Genomic DNA, 22,166 nt, shown 5'->3' on the forward strand with positions numbered 1-22,166 from the left:
ACTGACATGACTTATGCGCTTTGGATACAGTTTTGGTATACTTTGTACCAATAGAAGAAAATATTAGGAGGAATTGTTGGACCCTGTTTAGTGTTGAGAATGTGCAGAAAGTGACGAGACTTCTTTTTTTGATGCAACTTTTAACACCGATTCACTCCATTCAATTTTGTTTGGAAATGGGTGCTTAACTGCATTATCATTCAATAGCCAAATGGAGTAATTCAATTTCAACAGTTGAGCATTCGCTGGTCAAATGCAATAATTCAATTTTGTAACGGCCTACAGCAAGAAGCTGTCAACCAAAATGATATCCAAAACTAGCTACAAATACCTATGCACTTTGATAAGCTTTAGTTTGATTTCATCATTAGTAGAAATTCAACTAAAGAAGGGTATTCTTGGGAGCCTTTTTATTGGACAGAATGAGATAAACGAAATTGCATGCAATAGTAGCTACAGTATGTAAAAGGAAACCCTAGTTTGATCGGATTATGGAAATTTGATTGCCATTTTGAATGCCTGTTAAAGGCAGTGGACACTATTGGTAATTACTGAAAATAATTATCAGCATAAAATCTTACTTGGTAATGCGTAATGGGGAGAGGTTGATAGTATAAAACATTGTGAGCAAGAGCTACCTCTGAAGTGCTAAGTTTTCGAGAATGAAGTAATTTTCCACGAATTTGATTTCGAGACCTCACGTTTAGAATTTGAGGTCTTGAAATCAAGCATCTGAAAGCACACAACTCGTGTGACAAGGGTGATTTTATCTTTCATAGTTATCTCGCAACTCCGACGACCAATCAAGGTCAGGTTTGTTACATATTTTATGCATATAATGTTGAGATACACCAAGTGAGAAGACTGGTCTTTGACAATTACCAATAGTGTCCACTGTCTTTAAGTTGTTCATTACATTTTGCTGAAATTGACTTGGTCTGCCTGGGCAGCCCAGAGTAATACAATATTGGACATAGCTGGGTTAGCAGAAAATAACAATTAACCTTTTTTTTATTCAAACCATAAAGCCCTTGTATTTATAATAATATTATAAACATAGTTCAAATTATTTAAAAAGCACCTAACCCAGAGAGCCTAAAGGCCGAGTCACACTGCAGCGATAACGAAAATGATAACGATCACGACGCAAAGAGAACGCATTGTATTGGTTGAAGTGCTCCACGCAGAATACGCACACGCTCATTCAACCAATATAGTGCGTTCTCTTTGCGTCGTCATCGTTATCGTTATCGTTCTCGCTGCAGTGGGACCGGGCCTTAAGAACACAAAACAAGAAAGCAAAACAACAAAGACGTGTATAAAAAAGACCAGAAAAAAGAAGGACTTGTCTTAGAGAAAAACAAACAGAGAAAAGAATATATCAGGACTGGAAGAACACAGAGCCAATGACCCCTGGGTTTGGCCTTGATGCCCCTTCAAAGTTTCCCAAAGACTCGGATTTTCCAATGGAGGTACCCTTTGCAATTCCAAGCCAGATTTATTATTTGTTTTATGTCGCACAATTGATTTGTCGGGAATACATGGATATTAAATAACATAGCAACATTGACTTAAATGCTATTTTGATCCACCTTTTTTTAAAGTGAAGCCCGCCTTCTTGGTTGGCAAAGCTTATGGTTGTGAAATTGTTTATTTGAAGGTTGAACTTGGCAGAATACAATGATTGCGACTACGGTTTATGGTTTAAAAAAAATATATTACAGCTTGTTGGTTTAGTTACTGTTACTTCGACATGTGTGAATACATGAGGAATTTAATAAACAAGGCACTATGTAGAATTAATTTTATATTACATTATGCCCTTAACCATGAGTGTGCAAAAGCACAATTAAAATAAAACAAGAATTGCAGGTTGACAAGCACAAATGCCTTGCTGAGATTAAAACTTAATTCTTTTAAAATCATCTACTTTTTTCACAAGGACCAAATATCATGCCTGACATAGGCTTGTGTAAATGACTAAACTGCAGCATGGTGTTGTTGGTTTGTTTTAAGGGGAAGTGTTGGATCTTTTGATGAAGCATCATTATGATAGGAGGAAGCTTTTTACTTTTTACAGCCTAATGATTTAATTGTGACTGATTGTATTTCCTGACGACTTCTGAAACTTTTTGAATCATAGCTGGTGTTGTGTGGCAACATCCTCCGATGTAGCCAGCGCCAAGACTTATCCAGGTTGGAACAAGGCTGTCCAAGGTTGGCATGATGAACTCTCCCCCTTTCCTGTCGACAGTAACATAATTCATTGTTTGAGGATAAAGTTTTAAGATCAACGGCCAATCTTTAAGATGTTTCAGGTTATGGAGAGAATGCTACAGATTATTTTTAATATCACACACTTTTGCAAGGAATTATGATTAATTTCGCTATTAATTTACTCTGCCATGCCTTATAATTGATGCGTTATATTATTGCTTGGTTTTTGAATTTTTCATTCTGGGGATAATCTTCCACAAACCTTTTCAAAGTTGGAAATCACAACGATAACAAAAAGTTGTTGATTTATATATCCATTCCCAGATTATTATTGTTATTATATATTTCTTGTAATGAATCCAAGGACACCATGTAGTGAATTTAATCACTGTACATGTAGCTCACAAGCCCAAGGAAACCGGTAAACAAGGGTGCTTGCAATGAACCAGAAACACAGGGGTTAACCCCTACTCTTCAATGATAACATTCTGGGTTCTTTTACATGTACTACCAATCTAAAGGCCCGGTCCCACTGCAGCGATAACGACAACGATCTTGACGCAAAGAGAACGCGTTCTATTGGTTGATTTGCTCCACGCAGAATACGCACACGCTCGTTCAACCAATAGAATGCATTCTCTTGGCGTCGTTATCGTTATCGTTCTCGTTATCGCTGCAGTTGGACCGAACCTTTAGTCATGTTAATAGTACATGGAACCTGTGACTGAATGTCCCAAAGCAATTATAATGAAGTTTCTTGCTCAACGACACAAGTTCCAGAACCGGCACTCAAACCCTTACTTTGCTGCTCAGAAACACTGGAGCTCGAGTCTGGTGCTTCTTAACCGCTCGGCCAGGAAACACCTCTTAATGAGTTGCGGTCTGAACAGAGTCAAAACAAAATGTGTTTTCAGCAGCATTTTGTCCGGGTGTATCATAGAGTTATATATAAGAACTAGAGGGCGCACTGGCCTATATACGCGCCCCGGCATGCGCAAAGGCGGCCATTTTCTAAGTTGACAAACTGGCATCTCACAGCGTGTGTTTGTGCAGCCATTTTGTAAGTTGAACAAACGGCATCGCGTGAGCGTTCAATAAAAAAAACTCAAACGTGTATTTCATATTCAACGCGCGTGCAGAATGACGCGCTTGACATCTTGCGGTCCCGTGGCGTTTGTGCACGAAGCATCACTCGTGCGCCCTCTAGTTCTTATATATAACTCTATGGGGTTTATCTATCTCCCAGGAACTATGATCCCCAACAGTTTTTACCTTCCATCAAAGCAGAAATCATCCCTCTGATCTGGGTACACGACAAACGGCTTGGTGCCAATGGCCGTCTTGGCGCTACGCAGGAGGGGTGCAACACTAACTGGATTACAACAGTTACATCCTACTGCTATGATCTGATCTGAATCAATCACTGCCCTGACGCCATCAGCAAAGGTCTCACCGTGGAAGATATGCTCTTCGTCCTTAAGTACAGAGAGAAAAATGTAACCCTGAGTGATAATTGGTCGTATACAACGAGGGTTGACTTTGAACTGTCTAAATTTTTCACCAAACATGAAACTCAAAATTTTGCGGCTGGCTTAGTTTATCATTCATGTCATTCAAAATCACGTGGTCGGACAGTAGGAGGGTTGACTGCGCACTGTCTAGATGCATTCCTTACATTACATCATAATTTCAGCCTAGCTTTGCTTGTCTATCATTCAGATCATGAGTGGTATTACTATTTGGTCAGATAGTGGGAGGGTTGACTGTGCACTCTCTGTAGAGATGAATTACATCATATTGCAGCTTGGCATTGTTTGTTTATCATTCAGATCACTGGGAGTGGTATTAATTGGTCACAGAGTGGGAGGGTTGACTTTGTTGTTTGCATTTGCATCATCATCAGGCTGGCATAGTTTACCTGTATCATTCAAAGCCACAGTGGGTTATATTGAATGGTCAAACAGTAGGAGGGTTGACTGTGTACTTTGTAGTATGCATACACCATGGTATTATACAGGCTGGTATAGTTTATATATATCATCTTAAACCACTGTGGATGAGGTTCAATGGTCGAACAGTTTAGGGAAGAAAGGTTGAAAAACAGTGCCTCACCTGACACACCTGAGCGCTTTATAACATCTGTTCCACTTGAATACCCGTTTTGAAATTATCAAACATGAAAACTCAAAATCTGACTCACCTTCACCGAGTAGCAAATCCAAGCCTTCGTTTTGGGGAAGTCTTTGAGTAATTCCACCAGAGCCTCGGCCTCGACTACGCACGGGATGGTTTCCATGGCAATGAGTTCTAAACCGGAGTTCACCATCGCTTCCACGTGTGGCCTGTGCCACTCAATGAGTGCCTAAAATAAAGGTGCGAGTCAATGATTAATGATAACAGTGTAAACTTACATGATGCACTTATCAGAAACCCAATCAAGGCGGAAACAAAAGAATAAGCCACACTTATGTTAAAAGGGGAAGTCTCCCGAATTCCCCCCCCCCCCCACAAAAGTAGTAGAATATAAAGCAAGACAAGTTCTCAAAAGAAAGGAGATTGTATACCGCAAATCAATCGATACCTCACCATGCAATGCCTCAAATCCAAAAACCATTTTTACCCTTACCTCTTTTGTCATTTTATCAGCATACACACCACTGTATTCTGAGTAATCATGCTGGCTAGCACCATAGGGACCCAGCGACCCAGCAATCTGGGGTTTCTCTTGACCTGAAAGTCAACACAAAAAACATGGCCATGATTTATAGCAATCCACACGTAGTTACAATAGACCATGCAAGTCTCCAGCACACCGAACATTGCTCATACATACAATTTTTTTACATAGCTTTGATTTCTAAAGAAAACATTATATTTGTCTCTACCCAATGTTTGAAAACAGTATAAAAGGGTATCCACTATTTCCTTGTGTCTCTGATGACCATAAAGCTTAAAATTTCACAGGTTTTAGGGTCACAAATGGGAATAATGGTCTTTTACAATTATCCATGTGTTATACATGTGTTTTAACCAGCTGCGAACCCCCCACCCCTACCCAATACATAACAGGGCTCAAATTGTTGGAAAATCACCAAGATCGCATGATCTTTACACGACCAGGATTTTATTTAAAAGACCCCAGAATCAAAATGAAAAGAGAGTCACAGTGAGAACACTGTTTTATCATCTGGGCCCAATTTCATAGAGCTGCTAAGCAAACAAATTTGCTTAGCATGAAATGTCTTCCTTGATAAAAACAGGATTACCAACCAAATTTGCATTTGTTGCATATTGCGTGTTACTGGTATTCAGCTGTTGTTTGCTTATCCTGAAAATCACGTGGAAATTTGGTTGGTAATCCTCTGTTTTCATCAAGGAAAAAATTTCATGCTAAGCAAATTTTTGTGCTTAGCATCGCTATGAAATTGGGCCCTGAACTGTTTTATTTGAATGAACAATCACCAACCAAGAGGAGATTAATTGCTTCTTCCGTTTTACGGGCGATTACTCAGCAAGATTGAAAGATGTTTGTGAGACTCAAACTCAAACATTTAAACGTCATTAGTTTATGAGACAAAGATGTTAAAAAAAAAACAAGACCACCGGACTTGTCCTGTCTTGAGTTTACTGGCCCAGACACTCAAAATCACTCGGCTCGGGTCGATGGTCCAGTGTCAAATTCAAGCTCCAACATACCTGGATCTTTATCTTTATTTTCTGCCCAGAACTCTTCCACAGCTTCCACGGCGACTTTGGTCGCTTTTTCAAATAACCGTAGTGCATCTTCCTTGGACAAACCGCCAAATTCACCAAAGCCTTGGATACTTGCCTCAAAACAAACAAGGATTAAAAAGGATCTGAAATAAATCTTAAGGCTCAGGACATTAGGAAACAAAGAACAATAACTTTACATCTACATCTATTGGATCTACACATGTATGATAATACTTGTCAAAGCCTTTTTCAGCATCTAGGCAAGGTGAGAAGACAATGAAGAAGTTTTCAGACTTGGAGGTGGGAGGAAAACCCCAGAGAATTGTTCCAAGGAAAACCCACACAGTCATATAGGGAATAAAAAAACTAATCCACACAGTGCCCCCGGTAGGATTCGAACCGGGGTCCCCAGAGGTGGAAGGCGAGGCAAGACACCACTGCGCCAACCTGACTTTATATAATGTTTGAAAGGAAATCCAATAAGATGCAAACTTACCTGATACGTAGCTGTCTCAATGATGTCTGCCCCATTTTCTAGGAAACTGTAAGAAAAGAAACAACACTTTCATTCTATCTTTATTACAGTACAAAGAAAGATGGTTAAAGGAACGTTACAGAATTGGTAAGAAACAAAAATGGTGAAGATCACAGATTTGCATAAAACTTACACGTTCTAATGATGATGATAGATGAAAACATCTGAAATGTCTGTCTGAAATGTCATATTTGATGAGAAATAAATAATCTAACTTCGCGTTTGAAGTTTATCGCTCAGTGAGCGTTTTATTCATTTTTTGTTTTGACATCAATGTAATGCAAAAATTTTTATCGGTTTTTCACTATTCTATTGTGACCCAGATGACCGATCGATCTCAAACTTCTACAGGTTTGTCAGTTTATGTATATGGTGGATTACATAAGCTGCTTACACTGCCAGCAACTGTTTTGTTAGCAAAAACCAATTCTGTAATGTTCCTTTAACAGGCTTCTGCACAAACACACAAACAATGATAACTTTTTTATGGAGATCTCTAAAGGTCCTTATTAAAAAGGCAAACCCTTTGTAGTGCATGACTATTTCATTTGTGTTTGTTCGACCAAAATTGATTTAAACTTACGATGCTACTTCCCAGGGGACGTTTTCAAAAAGATGGTACTTGGGACTAAACCCTAGCACTTATTAGGAGTTTTTTAATACCTACGGTTAGTCCTAAATTAGAATGAGTGATTCATCCTATACCTCAAGATAAGACCAAGTGTTTAAAGGGAAGGTACACGTTTGGTAATTGTCAAATATCAGTCTTCTCACTTGGTGTATCCCAACATATAAGCTTAAAATAACAAGCCTGTGAAAATTTGAGCTAATTATTGGTCATAGAAACAGATAGGAATAAAAGACTTCTAGCTAGAAGTATTTTATTATGTTAGTGAGAAAATACCTCTTACTCAAAGTCTATGCTACTTCAGAGGGAGCCGCTTCTCACAATGTTTTATACTTTCAACTGCTTACCAAGTCAATTTTTAAGTTAATATTTGTTTTGAGTAATTACCAAACACGAACCTTCTCTTTAACTCTTTGTGAAATGCAGTGTTGCACCCCAGATTAAACTGTGGGCATGATCACTGGCTAATGTGACATGGGGTTACAATGCCAGAAGCGCTTTGATACGCCCTTCAAGCTGTGATATCAAAGCGCGATATAAAAATTTATAATTATACTATTTTAAAAAGAAAATTGTGTGACTTCTGACTGCAGCTCAACTCCAAAAGTATATTGAGAAAATAGGGAGATCGTCAACACAGGGCTAGTAGCTCAGTCGGTGGAGCGCACATACAGTACATGTAAATTTTCAGGTCCCGGGTTCAATTCCCAATGTACATTGTACATTGCTTCAGGTCTCACATTCTTCCTTCTATTGTTATCAATTTCAATCTATCCAACATGGGTTAGTTTTTTACCTCTTGTGCGTGGCTTTCAAAGCATCAGGATTTGTTATTAGCAGCCTGGCACTCCAAAGGGGATCTTCCTACACCAAAATAAATAAACAATCAATGCTAATAAACAACATTATTGATTCAGTCATTTATCCAGGCTGGTGTTAACTCCTGCTTGTAAAAAAGAAACATGAAACCTAATGAAAATGACTTTATTTTTCCAGATGTGTAGTACATTTTTGTGTTGCAATACAAGAGGTTTAAACCAAAACTCTCCACTAAAATACAAAACAGCTACGTCCGAGCACTCATACAGAAACATGAATAATAAAAATAATAATAATAACAAATTCTTATATAGCGCATTTCACAATCACCGTATCAATGCTCTTTACATTAGTGCTCTGGTCATGGGGCCAATAACATCCATTCCCTGTAATGTTTCTCAGCTCCCGTGGGAGTATACAGCCCTGAGCTGCCTGTAAGGCTCTTGTGGCTTTTTCATACACAATATCAACCTCTACCCTCACAGGTACCCATTTATACCCCTGGGTAAAGAGAAGCAATTATAGCAAAGTATCTTGCTCAAGGACACAACCCACAAGTGTCACGACCGGGATTCGAATCCACACTCCTGTGAATCAGCACCAGAACTTTAATTCGATGCTCTTAACCACTCGGCCAATGTTTCTGAGAGACAGGTTCTTGAATTCAAGGACCTGTCTCTCAGCTTATCACCTGGTAACAAATTATGAAAGGAGAAACAGGGGACGACAGAAGCTCAGCTATACAGATGTAGTTGCTAGGGACATCAGGGTGCCTCCTAGCCCAGGTTGGACTCCTCCGTTGTAGGTGCCTCCAAGTTCCAGCTAAACATCCCAACTATTATAAATTACAGACAAGGGTGGGCAAATCTCAACATGATTCCGACCACGGTTGACCAATAATTCAGAGAAAGCTAGAGAGAGAGAGAAAGGGGGAGTTCCAAAAAGTGCATCACCTTAGTTGCACCTTAGTTGCGATATTGTAAGTTATTTGTAACCCTCCTCCCGACGGCAGGAGGGTTACCTGAGCCTCTTCTGAGTGAGTACGTTTATTCGATCTTTCCAACAACCCTTTTTATTCTGCCGTTCTCTCATATCTGAACATACTTCTAGAAACTATAAGGCTCCCCCGTGCAATAGTCGTATTTAAGGCACTCAAAATAATTGTTAGCATAAAAACTTACTTGGTAATGAGCAAATAACTTATAAATTAAAAGCCAATAGACTAGTATAAATAATAGAGAGAGAGAGAGCTGTTGAAAACATTGAAAATTAGTTAAACAAGAAAACGTGGGGTGCTTACTATAAGTTTAGCGTGTGAAATCTTCTCCAGCTCTGTACCAAGTCCACCGTCTAATACTTTGACGCTCATTGTTCTATTAATCACAGGCTATCCCTTGATTTAAACACTTTTTTACTCAACAAAACATGACAAACTAACCAAGCGACGGTGAACCATTTGATTTTTGATTTGAGAATAGACTTTCCTAAGTTGCCATGCTATTGTGTTATTGTATGACTTTCATGGATAGGAAGTCCAGATACTATACTAATTAAATAGCCATAAAAATAACTTACCATGTTCCTCGTATCTATTTTTCGTTTTTAAGGGTGGGGCAATATGTTTACTATATCACATCCTTTTCCATATTATTGATTTTTGTAAATATTTCCACAGAGAGCAACTGAAAGAAAGTAATAGAAGTTAATCAATTTAAAAAAATATATATGATCCCCCATAACGGCGGAGGAAGTAAAACAAAAAAACAACCATACCTACAAAAAACAAACAATAGATGAGTGCGTAACAACACTATATTATGTTTTAGCCAGGTATCAGGTGATCAGTCATGTGATCAGTCATGTGACTTTAACAAAACAAATGTCAAAACAATCTGACAATGGACGCAGCCGCAACGAGGTGGATTTTCTTGGCATTATTTTCATGTTTTTGCTTCTGCACGGGAGCTGGACCGATGTACAAATTGGATCCGTCGTGGCCAGGCCTTTCATCTGTGTTTACTGGTCCGGTTTACAGCGCGGCTGTTGATGACAAAAACGGGGAAATATATGTTTCGCAAGTGAGTTGAACTTTGCAGGTGATGGGGGTCTTACTTACTTACTTACTTACTTACTTACGATTGATGGGAGAAATTGTTTAGGCTTATGCCTTTGTGACCCCATATCCTATCATTGATTCCTTCCAATAGGCTTCGAGCTCTTTCTTGAATGTTGACACTGTTTTGGCATTTACTACTTTGTGTGGGAGACTGTTCCAATCATTAATTATTCGCTGTGAAAAGAAGTTCCTTCTGCACCCAATGTTTTTGTTGAGAGTCGGCTTGTACAATTTAAGTCGCACAGACATAAACTTCTACTTTTACTTGTATACTCCGTAGGGTCCATAAGACAGAATGTAAAACCGAGCTGTTGATGGTATAAAACATTGCGAGAAACGGCTCCCTCTGAGGTAGCATAGTTTTCGAGCAAGAAGTAATTTTCCACGAATTTGATTTCAAGACCTCAGTCAGACAGATTTAGAATTTTAGGTCTCGAAATCAAGCATCTCAAAGGCCCAAAGCACACAACTTCGTGTGACAAGGTGGGGTTTTTTTCTTTCGTTTTTTTTATCTCGCAACTTCGACGACCATTATAGCTCAAATTTTAACAGGTTTGTTGTTTTATGCATTATTGAGATATACACCAAGTGAGAAGACTGATCTTTGACAATTACCAATAGTGTCCACTGCCTTTAAGTATACACAATGTTTCAATTATTCAAAGGGACTTAGATTCCTTTTGCGAAACTTTTACATTTTCGGTCATCTACACCTCTTTCAAACTCATCACGTTAACATTTTCTATAACTGTCACACGAAAAATGCACCGAAATGACGAAAATACCAAACGAATTACCTTAAAAACTCCCTTATGGCCTCCCCATATGTTTAAAATGCAACACCGTGCATGAAATTGTAATTTTTCGGCTATAAAATGATGATTTTTGTTTACATTCCGCTGGACCAGCCATCAGATGACCGATATTGTCAAAATTAGGAAAAAAGGGAATCTAGCGCCCCAGTCACTGGGTCTACCCGAGTACTTGTATTTTGTCTGTGATTTCTGAGTATACACAGTGCTAACACAAATCAGTAGGAGGGTAAAACCAAACTAAATATTTGTTGTTATAGATCCCCATTGCAGTTTTAACATCTAATGTGTCACTTTTTCGGTCACTGTTTCTCCAATTACAGCGTGGCTATCGGAATTCTCCAGTCCTGGTCTTCAATACGTCTGGTGCTTTTCTGAGATCCTTCATTTATGATCCAGAGGTGATCAATATGGTTCACGGAATGAGGATGCATCACAATGCAACCTCAGGGAAGAGACGACTTTGGCTTACTGATGTTGGAGATGGTGAGCAGGGACAAAATTGAATTTTTAAGTTGACAACCATAATGCTTTGCTTGCAAGAGTAGGCCCTGTAGGTCTATGCATAGGATCTTTCATTATGCATCGTCGAAGTTGCGAGATAATAATGAAAGAAAAAACCCCTTGTCAGTTGTCACACAAAGTTGTGTGCTTTCAGATGCTTGATTTTGAGACCTCAAAATCTAATTCTAAGGTCTTGAAATCAAATTCGTGGAAAATTACTTCTTTCTAAAAAGCTACATTACTTCAGAGGGTGTCGTTCTCACAATGTTGTATAATATCAACAGCTCCCCCCCCCCCCAAACTCGTTACCAAGTATGTTTTTTATGCTAATAATTATTTTCAGTAAATACCAATAGTGTCCACTGTATGTCTTGTCATAATCCCGAAATCATGTTGTTTGCTGTGCAGGACAGTTGGGATATACAATAAAGAGGTTTTCACCTGATGGTGAAACCATGGAGTTTGTGCTTGGTACGCCTGGAAAGAAAGGCAATGGAACATCCCCACTTCAATTTGATCAGGTTGCAGATGTAGCCATCAGCGATCAAGGGGAGATGTACATAGTCGATGGAGATGGAGGAATGAACAACCGACTTTTAAAACTTCAAAAAGGTGAGTGGTCATAACCCCTAGGGCCTAGCGGCCTGACGTCCTGGATATCAGGGTCCATTTTGGGGGCGAAAATTTGTCTAAGATTCATAACTCACATTTTACCTGCAAGAAGCCAATAATTTCAACCAAATCACATTCCATGGCAGCATCTATTTTTCTGCAATGGGCTGCGGTTGTCATATACTCCTCACAATATCGTCATTTTCGTGAAATAATGCAGCTCACGTTAAGAAATTGTGAGGACTTAGATTTCTGGTTTGTGGATTGGTCATGGGATCCCCCAGAAGCCTATTGTTTTTGGACCCACTCAGATAAGAATTAAGCTCATTATGGCTAAAACAAAAGAAATGTTGTCCGAGCAATAACTTGAAAAGGACTTGGCATATCAACTCCAGACTTGGTTTGTATATTAATCATTGGATCCCCCAGAAGCCAGATTACTTTTGGACCACTCAGTAAAATATTAAATCTCTTTATGGCTAAAACAAAAGAAATGTTGTCCGACCAAAAACTTAAAAAGGACTTGGTGCATCAACTCCAAACTTGGTTAGTGGATTAATCATGGGATCCCTCAGAAGCCAATGGGTTTTGCACCCACTCAGATGTAAAATTAAGCTCATTATGGCTAAAACAATAATTCAAAAAGGACTTGGTGTAGCAACTCCAATCTCAGCGGGGCATTTATGTTGTCAACACTTCTTGTTTTTTTGTGGTTTTTTTTACAAAATTTCAAAACTGTCAGAATGTTTGCAGGACCTCAATGTTTTGAATGGTACTCTTGAATGTTTGTGTTTGCTTCAGATTTTAAAGTGCAATGGCTGGTAGGAGGTGTCAATGGATCCAAGCCAGGACAGTTTTATATTCCGCACAGTGTTGAATTGGATGGTGTCGGACGAGTCTGGGTTGCAGACCGAATGAATGGCAGACTACAGGCATTCGACACAGGCAATGGAAGATACTTGGGGGAGTGGTCATCATGCTTCACCGACGGGGAACCCTACTCTGTTAGGTAGGCATATTATTATGTTTCAATGTTATGGTAGCCTTTACCCAGACGTTGTAGTTTTACATTTTCATTTTGTTTTTGTTTGGTTTGTTTTCCCGTTGCACTATTGCACTATCCGCTCGAGCTATGTGTGATATAGAACTGATAACAGAACTGTTTTAGAACTATTATAAGAACTCTTATAAGAACTGTTATTTGAACTGTTATCAGAACTATAAGAACTCTTGTCAGAACTCTTATCAGAACTCTTTTCGGAACTTTTATTAGAACTGCTATTAGACTTGTTGTCATAACTGTTCTAAGAAGTTAAGAACAGTTATCAGAGCTGTTTCAGAACTTTATCAGAACTGTTATCAGAACTGTTGTTAGAACTGTCAGAACTGTTATCAAAACTGTTGTTTAAACTCTCAGAACTGTTATCAGAACTGTTGTTAGAACTGTTATCAGAACTGATAGTGGAACTGTTGTTATCAGAATTATTTAGAACTGTTAACAGAACTGCTTTAGAACTGTTATCAGAACTGTTAACAGAACTGTATTAGATTGTCATCAAAACGGTTATAAGAACTGTTATAAGAACTGTTTTCAGTTTATCAGAACTGTTAACCGCACTGTTTTAGAACTGTCATCAGAACTGTTATTAGATTTGTTGTCAGGTGTATAAGAACAGTTCTCAGTACTGTTATCAGAACTGTTGTCAGAACTGCAATCAGAACTGTTTTGAATGACCACTGTAATTTTCCTTTGTCTTTTATCAGAACTGTTTAAGAACTGTTAACAGAACTGTATTAAAAATGTTAACAGAACTGTTATAAGAACAGTTCTCAGAACTGTTATCAGATCTGTTGTTCGAACTTTTATCAGCACTGTTATTAGAACTTTTATCAGAACTGTTGTTAGAACTGTTTTTAGAACTGTTGTGAGAACTGTTATCACAACTGTTAGAACTGATTATCAGAAGTGTTACTAGAACTGTTGTCAGAACTGTTATCATAACTGTTTCAGAACTGTTATCATAACTGTTATCATAACTGTTTCAGAACTGGTATCATAATTGTTTTCATAACTGTTTTCATAACTGTTGTCAGAACTGTCATCAGAACTGTTGTCACAACTGTTATCATAACTGTTTCAGAACTGTTATCAGAACTGTTTCAGAACTGTTATCAGAACTGTCATCAGAACTGTCATCAGAACTGTTGTCACAACTGTTATCATAACTGTTTCAGAACTGTTATCAGAACTGTTTCAGAACTGTTATCAGAACTGTCATCAGAACTGTCATCAGAACTGTTATCAGAACTGTTATCATAAGTGTCTCAGAACTGTTATCAGAACTGTTATCATAAGTGTTTCAGAACTGTTATCAGAACTGTTATCAGAACTGTTATTAGAACTGTTATCATAACTGTTTCTAATAACCATGTATTTTCAGACTCAGCGCTGATCAAACTCACTTCATCGTGACCCAACTCCAGTCTGATAGGATTCTCTTTGTTGCATCACCACTGAAACCAGGCACCATTGGCAACTGCACGATAATGGATAGCATCCAATTAGCATCAGGCTCTCATCCACACCTTGTGGCTGTCAGCCAATCAGAGGGGGCGTTTTATGTTGGGGAGCTTGGGTCTAAGACCTGTCAGAAATATATGCGGGTTACATAACAAACATATCTTATGTTTGTTAATACTGCAATAAATACTCTAAAAAATATCTGCTTTTATAATATCAGGGCTGAAAGGTTCAGTTTTACAAATTAGATAGTATGCATTATTGCCCATAGACATGTTGTTTGCAGGTCTAAACAAAAACAAAAGAGTTTTAGTGAACCATTGAGAAAAGAACACTTTCCAAAGTCAAAGAAATACATTGTGTGAATTTCCCTTGTGAACGAGCTTAAAAACCATTTATACCCACTGTAGATCAGAACAGTAACCGTCACTTTAAGCTGAACTTGCTACCAGATTCGTTATCAGCACTGTTACAAAAACTGTTGTCACAACTGTTATTAGAACTGTTTTCAGAACTGTTATCAGAACTGTTATCAGAACTGTCATCAGAACTGTTATCAGAACTGTTATCAGAACTGTTATCAGAACTGTCATCAGAACTGTTATCAGAACTTTCTTCAGAACTGTTATTAGAACTTTCTTCAGAACTGTTATTAGAAGCGTCATCAGAACTGTCTTCAGAACTGTTATCAGAACTGTTATTAGAACTGTTATCAAAACTGTTACCGTAACTGTCAGCAGAACTGTTTTTAGAACTGTTATCAGAACTGTTATTAGAATTGTTATCAAAACTGTTACCGTAACTTTTATCAGAACTGTTATCAGATCTGTTGTTCGAACTTTTATCAGCACTGTTATTAGAACTTTTATCAATGGTGCTCTTTCGAACCCTCTTTCGAACCCTCAAGTGCCATTCTGCGGTGTTCCTCAAGGATCTGTTTTGGGACCGTTATGTTTCACTCTCGTCACATCCCCCCTCGAAGACATCATCAATAGAATGTTGTACTCCCTTGTAAAAGTCACCTTTATAGTAAATTCGGGCGTGCAGCCATCCGGAACGGTTGCATAATGGCGACCTCTCGTCAGTCAGCGGCCTTTGTTAACCAAACTGCATCACACACTATACCACTTGCAAGGCACCAGTCATGCCCGACTTCCAGTAGCAAGCTTAGGTCCGGCCCTGAGTCAAGTTGAGCCGGCACACATACAGTGGGTTTCACGCTCTTCTTGGTGAGTATTTTAGGCTACAGTCTCAAATCTGTCGCAACAAATAATCACTGATCTAATGACCAAACCAATGGAATTATTTTGGTTTCCCAGGACTTTGTTAATTGTGCTTTACCTGTCTGTTGTTTTTTGTATGGGCACTCCTTTTTAACTGTATACCTTGTAAAGTAATTATTATTGTCATTACAAGCTATACCTGATGATGGCTTTATATTGGGGGCCCTTGTCTCCACGCGTATTCCCGCTAGTTTAATCGTTTATAATTATATGCATTTCATTTCAATGTACTTCTGTAACTTTTGGAAATGTGTATGGTTGAACTGAATGGAATAAAAGTGTCATCCGTAATGGAAGGATCTGATGTGTGCACGTAACGCTCTGTTGTATGAGTGGGGGGCTTTCAAAGTGGACCAACCTATGGTTGACCTTGACCCCCAATTAAAGTCTGTGCCCCCGCCATGCATGACAGCGGCCCGGGCAGTACATGTAGTACATAGTATAGCCGGCGCACAGACTATGAAAATACCGACCGGCACAAAGTGCAACACGTCTTTAAATTAAACTGAAAACCTCTGCCGTTCCTACACCGTGCCTACACCGTGCCTACTGTTGCCCCTCATGGTTTTTTGGCTGGTAACCATCATTTTGGTAAGCATAATTTTATTACGCTTATACCTACTTCTTGTACTCAGCTCGAAATTGGCCCAGCTGTTAATGCATGGCTTCGTCTTGCTTATAAGCACTGCGGATTGCTGTATGTTGTGTTCTACCTCCATGGTTGTTTCTAATCAGGCCTTAATGAACACACTTCATGTACGTAACATGGGTTTTCAAAATGTCTTAAAACAAATATTTAGGCCACATTTTGACGTATACAGTTAACATTGAAATGGTCAGTGTTTACACAACATAGTTTGAATTATGACTTCTTCTTTTTAGATTGCAGAATAAGTTCAATAGAGTTTACCTCTTTGCTGAACATTGCTGGCACCCACATCCCAGAAACAGTCAACAATGGCAACATTCGGTCAAGACTTGAAGAAGCAACATTTCTGTATTGATGAAAATATCGCTCAGTGTAATAATGGGTCCTTTGGAGCGGTGCCACGCCCAGTGCTTGAGAAACAACAGAGGTTGGTTGACCCTGCACTGTCTGACATCAACTGTCAGCAATATGGTGTCCTCAATTTATTGTATCTATTCTATCGTATCTACGCACTTTTGTCGTCTTCAGTTAGTCCGGCATTTTATTGATGGTATTTTTATTTTTGTCGTCGGCATTTTGTAATGTCATTGTTTGTTTTGTTTGGCTTGTCCTTGTGCCGTCTTCGCTGGTTGTTTGTTTGTTTGTTTGTTTGTTTGTTTGTTTGTTTGTTTGTTTGTTTGTTTGTTTGTTTGTTTGTTTGTTTGTTTGTTTGTTTGTTTGTTTGTTTGTTTGTTTGTTTGTTTGTTTGTTTGTTTGTTTGTTTGTTTGTTTGTTTTATTGTATGTTTGTTTGTCTGTTTGTTTGTTTGTTTGTTTGTTTGTTTGTTTGTTTGTTTGTCTGTATAAAGATTTCTACAAGCCTCGGCTCACTAACAGCATCATGCTCGTGCTCCTCTCGTGTTCATATTTCATTCATAGTTATTTATTGATTATTTGCTTTAAAATTATGGTAATTTAATATACTTATAACAAAAATACACGTTTTTTATTTTGTTACCGTTCTATGTAGGCATACTGATACTGAGTGTTGAGACTGGGCAGTGCCAGTTAAGCTGGCAATGTTATTGATGAGTTTTAACTTTCTGTCTGCGAGTAGCAATCACCTAATTGTCTTCAGATGATCATATCTTCCTTCATTTTAGGTTGATTGAGAAGCGTGAGAGAAATCCTGAACTGTGGTACAGAAATCAATACGATCCAGGTAACTTTCCAAATGAGGACGCGCATAACATCAATATGTATGCTGATGGAGTTCATGCAGTGGCTGCCTTTGTAGGTTCCAAACCACAAGACTTGGTTCTGGTTGAAAATGCAACAACAGGTAAGGGTCCATATTCTATTTTCTTTCTATTAAAGACAGTGGACACTGTTGGTAATTGTCAAAGACCAGTCTTCTCACCTGTGTATCTCAACATATGCATAAAATAACAAACCTGTGAAAATTTGAGCTCAATCGGTCATCCAAGTTGCAGATAACACTGAAAGAAAAAGAAGTACCGTATTTTATTCCTAAAAGAGTCGTCCGCCACTCTTTGCAAGAGTGGCATGGCCGACAAAACGAGTAGTTTTTCAGTGTTGTCACTATTTTTAGCTCTAGTCGTCGTCAGGAGACTGAACCAAGCTTGTGATAGGGGGAATTTAATAATGATAAATGATGTGAAACATTAGCTAATTAAATAGAATGCATTTGCTTTGAAATATTCATACAAACATAGCAATGTTAAATACAATACAAAACCCGTTATGTATCTGTTTCTTTGTAGGTACCAATGCTGTATTGAAGAGCCTGTCTTTTCAACGAGGGGACAAGATATTGATTACAAGTCACACATACAGAGCTGTAACTAAAACTGTACAGTTTGTTTCCCAACAATTAGGTAAAATCAAAGCTTGTTAATCCCAGGGAGCAGTGAAATATTAATGAAATGTTATTGGCACAATGGTCAGGGCACTAAATGTAAAGCTCACTGATGCGTTTTTGTTAAAAATGAGCTATATAAGAACTGAATCAAAACATTAATCTCTTGCATCGATACATTTATTACATCTATTAAAGTATGCAATATTGTTTAAAATGTAATCTGTTAAAAGTTATATATTAATTGGTTTGCGGTAACACCATGTGTGCATCATTTACTTGCCAGAGATAGAGTGTGTTTTTAAAGCCATTTGACACTTTAGGTAAACAGTAATGTCCAAGGCCCACACTTCGTGTATCACAACTTGTATTATAAAATAACAAACCTGTAAAAATTTAGGCTCAATCGGTCATCGGAGTCGGGAGAAAATAACGGGAAAACCAACCCTTGTTTCCGCACGTTCGCCGTGTCATGACATGTGTTTAAAATAAATCCGTAATTCTCGATATCGAGAATTTATATTGTTTTAATGTTTTCTCAAAAAGTAAAGCATTTTATGGAATAATATTTCAAAAGAAGTCTTTCACCATTACCTTCTGTAAACCATGTAAAAAGTTATTGGTAAATCTGTGAACTTTAATTTTTGTTTCTGTAAGTGTCAAATGGCTTTAAGAGACCTTTCTTACTATATATTCTACTACCGCGGAGTAGATTTATCGTTTTTTTCGGGAGACTTCTCAGTTCTGAAAATAACTGTCATACAACCTGTGCGGAAGGTCTAGAAAATCGTATGGTACTACTACTTTAGCTTGGGATCGCTATTAACTGCACTGCCGCGTAGTGAGTTCTTAGAATTGGTCTCAAAGTTTCGACTAGCTTGCTCTAGTCATCGTCAGGAAACATACAAGTTATTGTCAGATCCAAATTTGTTTGTAAATAAAGTTGTCATATATTTGGTATATTTATCATATTTTTTTAGCTTTAGAAACCGTCGTAATAGAGATTCCGATCCCTATTAACAGTGAGGATGACATCATCAAGTTGTACTCTGAGGTCTTAAATGACGATAAAGATATCAAACTTGCAATCGTCGACCACATCACCAGTGCTAGTGCAATCTTAATGCCAGTTAAGCGTATTGCAGAACTGTGTCATATGAATGGAGTTATGGTGCTTGTAGATGGTGCACATGCACCGGGACAAATACCTCTTAATATCGAAGATTTAGGCGTGGACTTCTATTGTGGTAGGTTATTATGCCGTAATGTGCATTTCCCTGATAGGACAACATCCGATAAAGATGTATAGAACACTTGATACGTGCAACAAAAACAGACACTTGATCCTGAAAACGGTGCAGACAAATAGATGAGTGCAGGTCGAGACTCCACTGTCTTGTGTAAAATGTGTTACATCAGCAAGGTTTTAAATTATTCAAAAGTTGTATTTTACATCAGTCTTCAAAGCTGTCCTCTCAGGGAAACTGTGTTTTGTTGAAAAAGACACTTAATATTATTGACATAAACATGTAAAACAAAATACGGTTTAACATGTCTCTGGTACAGCCAGCAAGCATCCAATCAAACCGCAGCTAGCTGCACTTGCACACTTAATATGTCTAATTCACCAGAATACCTAATTAATGCGCGTTTCAAAAGCAGAACATTTACAAATTTCAGAATTAGTAATTGTTGAATTTTTAACACCTTCTTTGCAAATATGTTTTAAAGTTGCAGGTACTACAATGAGCTGCCCTTTACTTTTGTAAAGTGAGTTTCTGTCTGTTATTTTCTGGGGGTTTTCTTCTGGGTTTTTTTTTCAGGAAATCTACACAAGTGGTTATTTACTCCTCGAGGGTGTGCCTTCTTATGGGTCCAGCCAGATTACAAGAATGTTATTAGCCCAGTCACAACATCACATTATCAGAATGAACCAACCTTAATGAAACGATTCTGCTTCGTAGGCACACGGGATTGTTTGCCTTACTATTTGGCAGAAACATCAATCAAGTTCTACAATGACCTTGGTGGAATGGTAAGCATTGATGTCCAAACTCTTTCTTCAACAAACTCTTTCTAACTTTAATCTTGGACTTATCCGAAGACGTTACTAGGCCGCATTGAACCCATCCAAAGTTACGACGGGTTACTCGTCCTAGCTCAAAATAAGATTAATCCTGGCGTGAAATTGGCTTATGTACGGCTCCCTCTAAAGTGACGTAGTTTTCGAGAAAGAAGTAATTTTTCAAGAATTTTATTTCGAGACCTCAGATTTAGAATTTGAGGTCTCGAAATCAAGCATCTAAAAGCACGCAACTTCGTGCGACCATGGTGGGACAAGGGTGTATTTTTCTTTCCCGCAACTATGACGACCGATTGAGCTCAAATCAGGTTTGTTACTTTATGCATATGTTGAGATACACCAACTGTGAAGACTATGGGTGCGTTCGTTTAGCTCCCCTGGGTCGACCCTGGTTCGTGGCGTTTTTCTTTTACCAGGACGAACGTGGGTAATTATCTGCACACACTCGTCCTGGGAAAAAAAATACGCCACACACCGGGGTCGACCCAGGGAAGCTTAACGAACGCACCCAAAAGTCTTTGACAATTACCAATAGTGTCCAGTGTTAAATAGTGTTTCTGACTGGTTGTTTCTTTGAATGGTCAGGAGGAAATAGTTGCATACAACTCAACACTAGCGAGCTGGGCAGCAGACATGATTTCCAAAGCTTTGAATACTGAAAAGCTTCAAATACCCGTTGGAATGAGAGCTCCATGCATGGCGTTGGTTGCCATTCCAGAGACGAGTCTCTATACTGCATCTGCTGAGACTTGCTCCAGGTTAATGAGTGATTTATACAAGCAAAGCCAGGTGTTTGTAGCATTCTCTTATTTCAAACAAAGGCTTTGGTGCAGAATTTCAAGTCAAGTGTACAACTGTAAAGAAGATTACATTAGACTGAGGGATGCTCTACTGGAAGTTTTACAACTTTAAGTTGGTATGATGACATTGCTCTACACTCCAAACATTAAAGACTTGAATCCAACAGTTGCGAGAGATCGGTGAGTGACAACACTTTGAAAGTGTTGAACCCAGCATTTTATATGTTAAATCCAGCATTTTAAAGTATCCAGTCAACAATTTAAGTGCCAGTTTAGCGTTTAAAAAGGTGATTCAACAATTCCAAGTTTTTTTGTGAGAAATGTTGAATCAACACTTAGCTTGTTGATTTAACCCGTTTGCGTTGGATCAAATAAAATAAAAAACGCTGGATCCAACACTTTCAAAGTGTAGTCAATCACCGAGATATTCGAAGTGCTGGATTCAGCTCTTTAGTTTTAAAAGGACATGTATCATCGCAAAGGTCGTGGGTTCGAATCCCACTCGAGTAATATGCCTTTGATTCCGTTCACAGAACTCGGTAAAGTACTGAGTATACAGTTCTAACACACATTGGTGTATATGGATAACACATTATTTTTATGTAAGTTAATGTTAAAAACAAATTGCAAGAAAAACCACAAAAGACAATACAATAAGCTATAAATAAAAAAAAAGTCCAAACCATACACATTAATAGTAAAATAATGACATCAGTTCCACTATGGGCACTGTAGAAAACGCAAAGGAGGCTAGTGGTGTTGCAGTTGCTTTAATGCTACAATAATGATAGCATGAAAATTCGCCGAATTCGCCTGAATATTGTTGAACAGCCACTGCATGTTGTGTGGGTTGATTTGACGATTTTGATCTTTATGAGAAATGTACATAATTTACCGCGTGTATGGTTTTGTTCGAACAGAGGAGAGATCCAAATGATTTCAAACGAGCAATTGGAAGGAGTTTGAGTCCTTATGTTTCGAAAAAAATAATCGTTATTAGCAATCATTATTTAAGT

The 22,166-nt window shown here is 38.3% G+C and overlaps 3 protein-coding genes across 5 annotated transcripts; 2 read left to right on the forward strand and 1 right to left on the reverse strand.

The window, feature by feature from the left end:
- Positions 1–1,235: 1,235 nt before the first annotated feature.
- Positions 1,236–9,392, reverse strand: LOC117298226 (homocysteine S-methyltransferase YbgG-like). Of its 3 annotated transcripts, none has more exons than XM_033781357.1 (8): positions 9,214–9,392; positions 7,891–7,958; positions 6,428–6,473; positions 5,914–6,046; positions 4,844–4,947; positions 4,418–4,579; positions 3,490–3,692; positions 1,236–2,244 (listed from the first exon to the last, which is right to left on the reverse strand). In XM_033781357.1, the coding sequence occupies exons 1-8, from the start codon at positions 9,280–9,282 to the stop codon at positions 2,082–2,084; spliced, it is 948 nt and encodes a 315-aa protein (XP_033637248.1). In that variant the 5' UTR covers positions 9,283–9,392; the 3' UTR covers positions 1,236–2,081. The 3 variants fall into 3 exon arrangements, with proteins under 3 accessions (XP_033637248.1, XP_033637251.1, XP_033637249.1); XM_033781360.1 differs by having other exon boundaries at positions 5,914–6,041; positions 9,214–9,234; XM_033781358.1 differs by having other exon boundaries at positions 5,914–6,074; positions 9,214–9,234.
- A 413-nt stretch (positions 9,393–9,805) lies between these two features.
- LOC117298406 (NHL repeat-containing protein 3-like) lies at positions 9,806–15,136 on the forward strand. The gene is made up of 5 exons (XM_033781660.1): positions 9,806–9,991; positions 11,165–11,327; positions 11,754–11,957; positions 12,759–12,966; positions 14,399–15,136. Exons 1-5 carry the CDS (start codon positions 9,812–9,814, stop codon positions 14,628–14,630), a joined length of 987 nt encoding a protein of 328 aa, XP_033637551.1. The 5' UTR covers positions 9,806–9,811; the 3' UTR covers positions 14,631–15,136.
- A 64-nt stretch (positions 15,137–15,200) lies between these two features.
- Positions 15,201–21,694, forward strand: LOC117298405 (L-cysteine desulfhydrase-like). The gene is made up of 7 exons (XM_033781659.1): positions 15,201–15,707; positions 16,644–16,837; positions 17,552–17,730; positions 18,173–18,286; positions 19,248–19,514; positions 20,091–20,302; positions 20,936–21,694. Exons 2-7 carry the CDS (start codon positions 16,719–16,721, stop codon positions 21,260–21,262), a joined length of 1,218 nt encoding a protein of 405 aa, XP_033637550.1. The 5' UTR covers positions 15,201–15,707; positions 16,644–16,718; the 3' UTR covers positions 21,263–21,694.
- The last annotated feature ends 472 nt before the right edge of the window (positions 21,695–22,166 follow it).

The sequence above is a fragment of the Asterias rubens genome, chromosome 13, assembly GCF_902459465.1.
Source record: "Asterias rubens chromosome 13, eAstRub1.3, whole genome shotgun sequence".
Classification (NCBI taxonomy): domain Eukaryota; kingdom Metazoa; phylum Echinodermata; class Asteroidea; order Forcipulatida; family Asteriidae; genus Asterias; species Asterias rubens.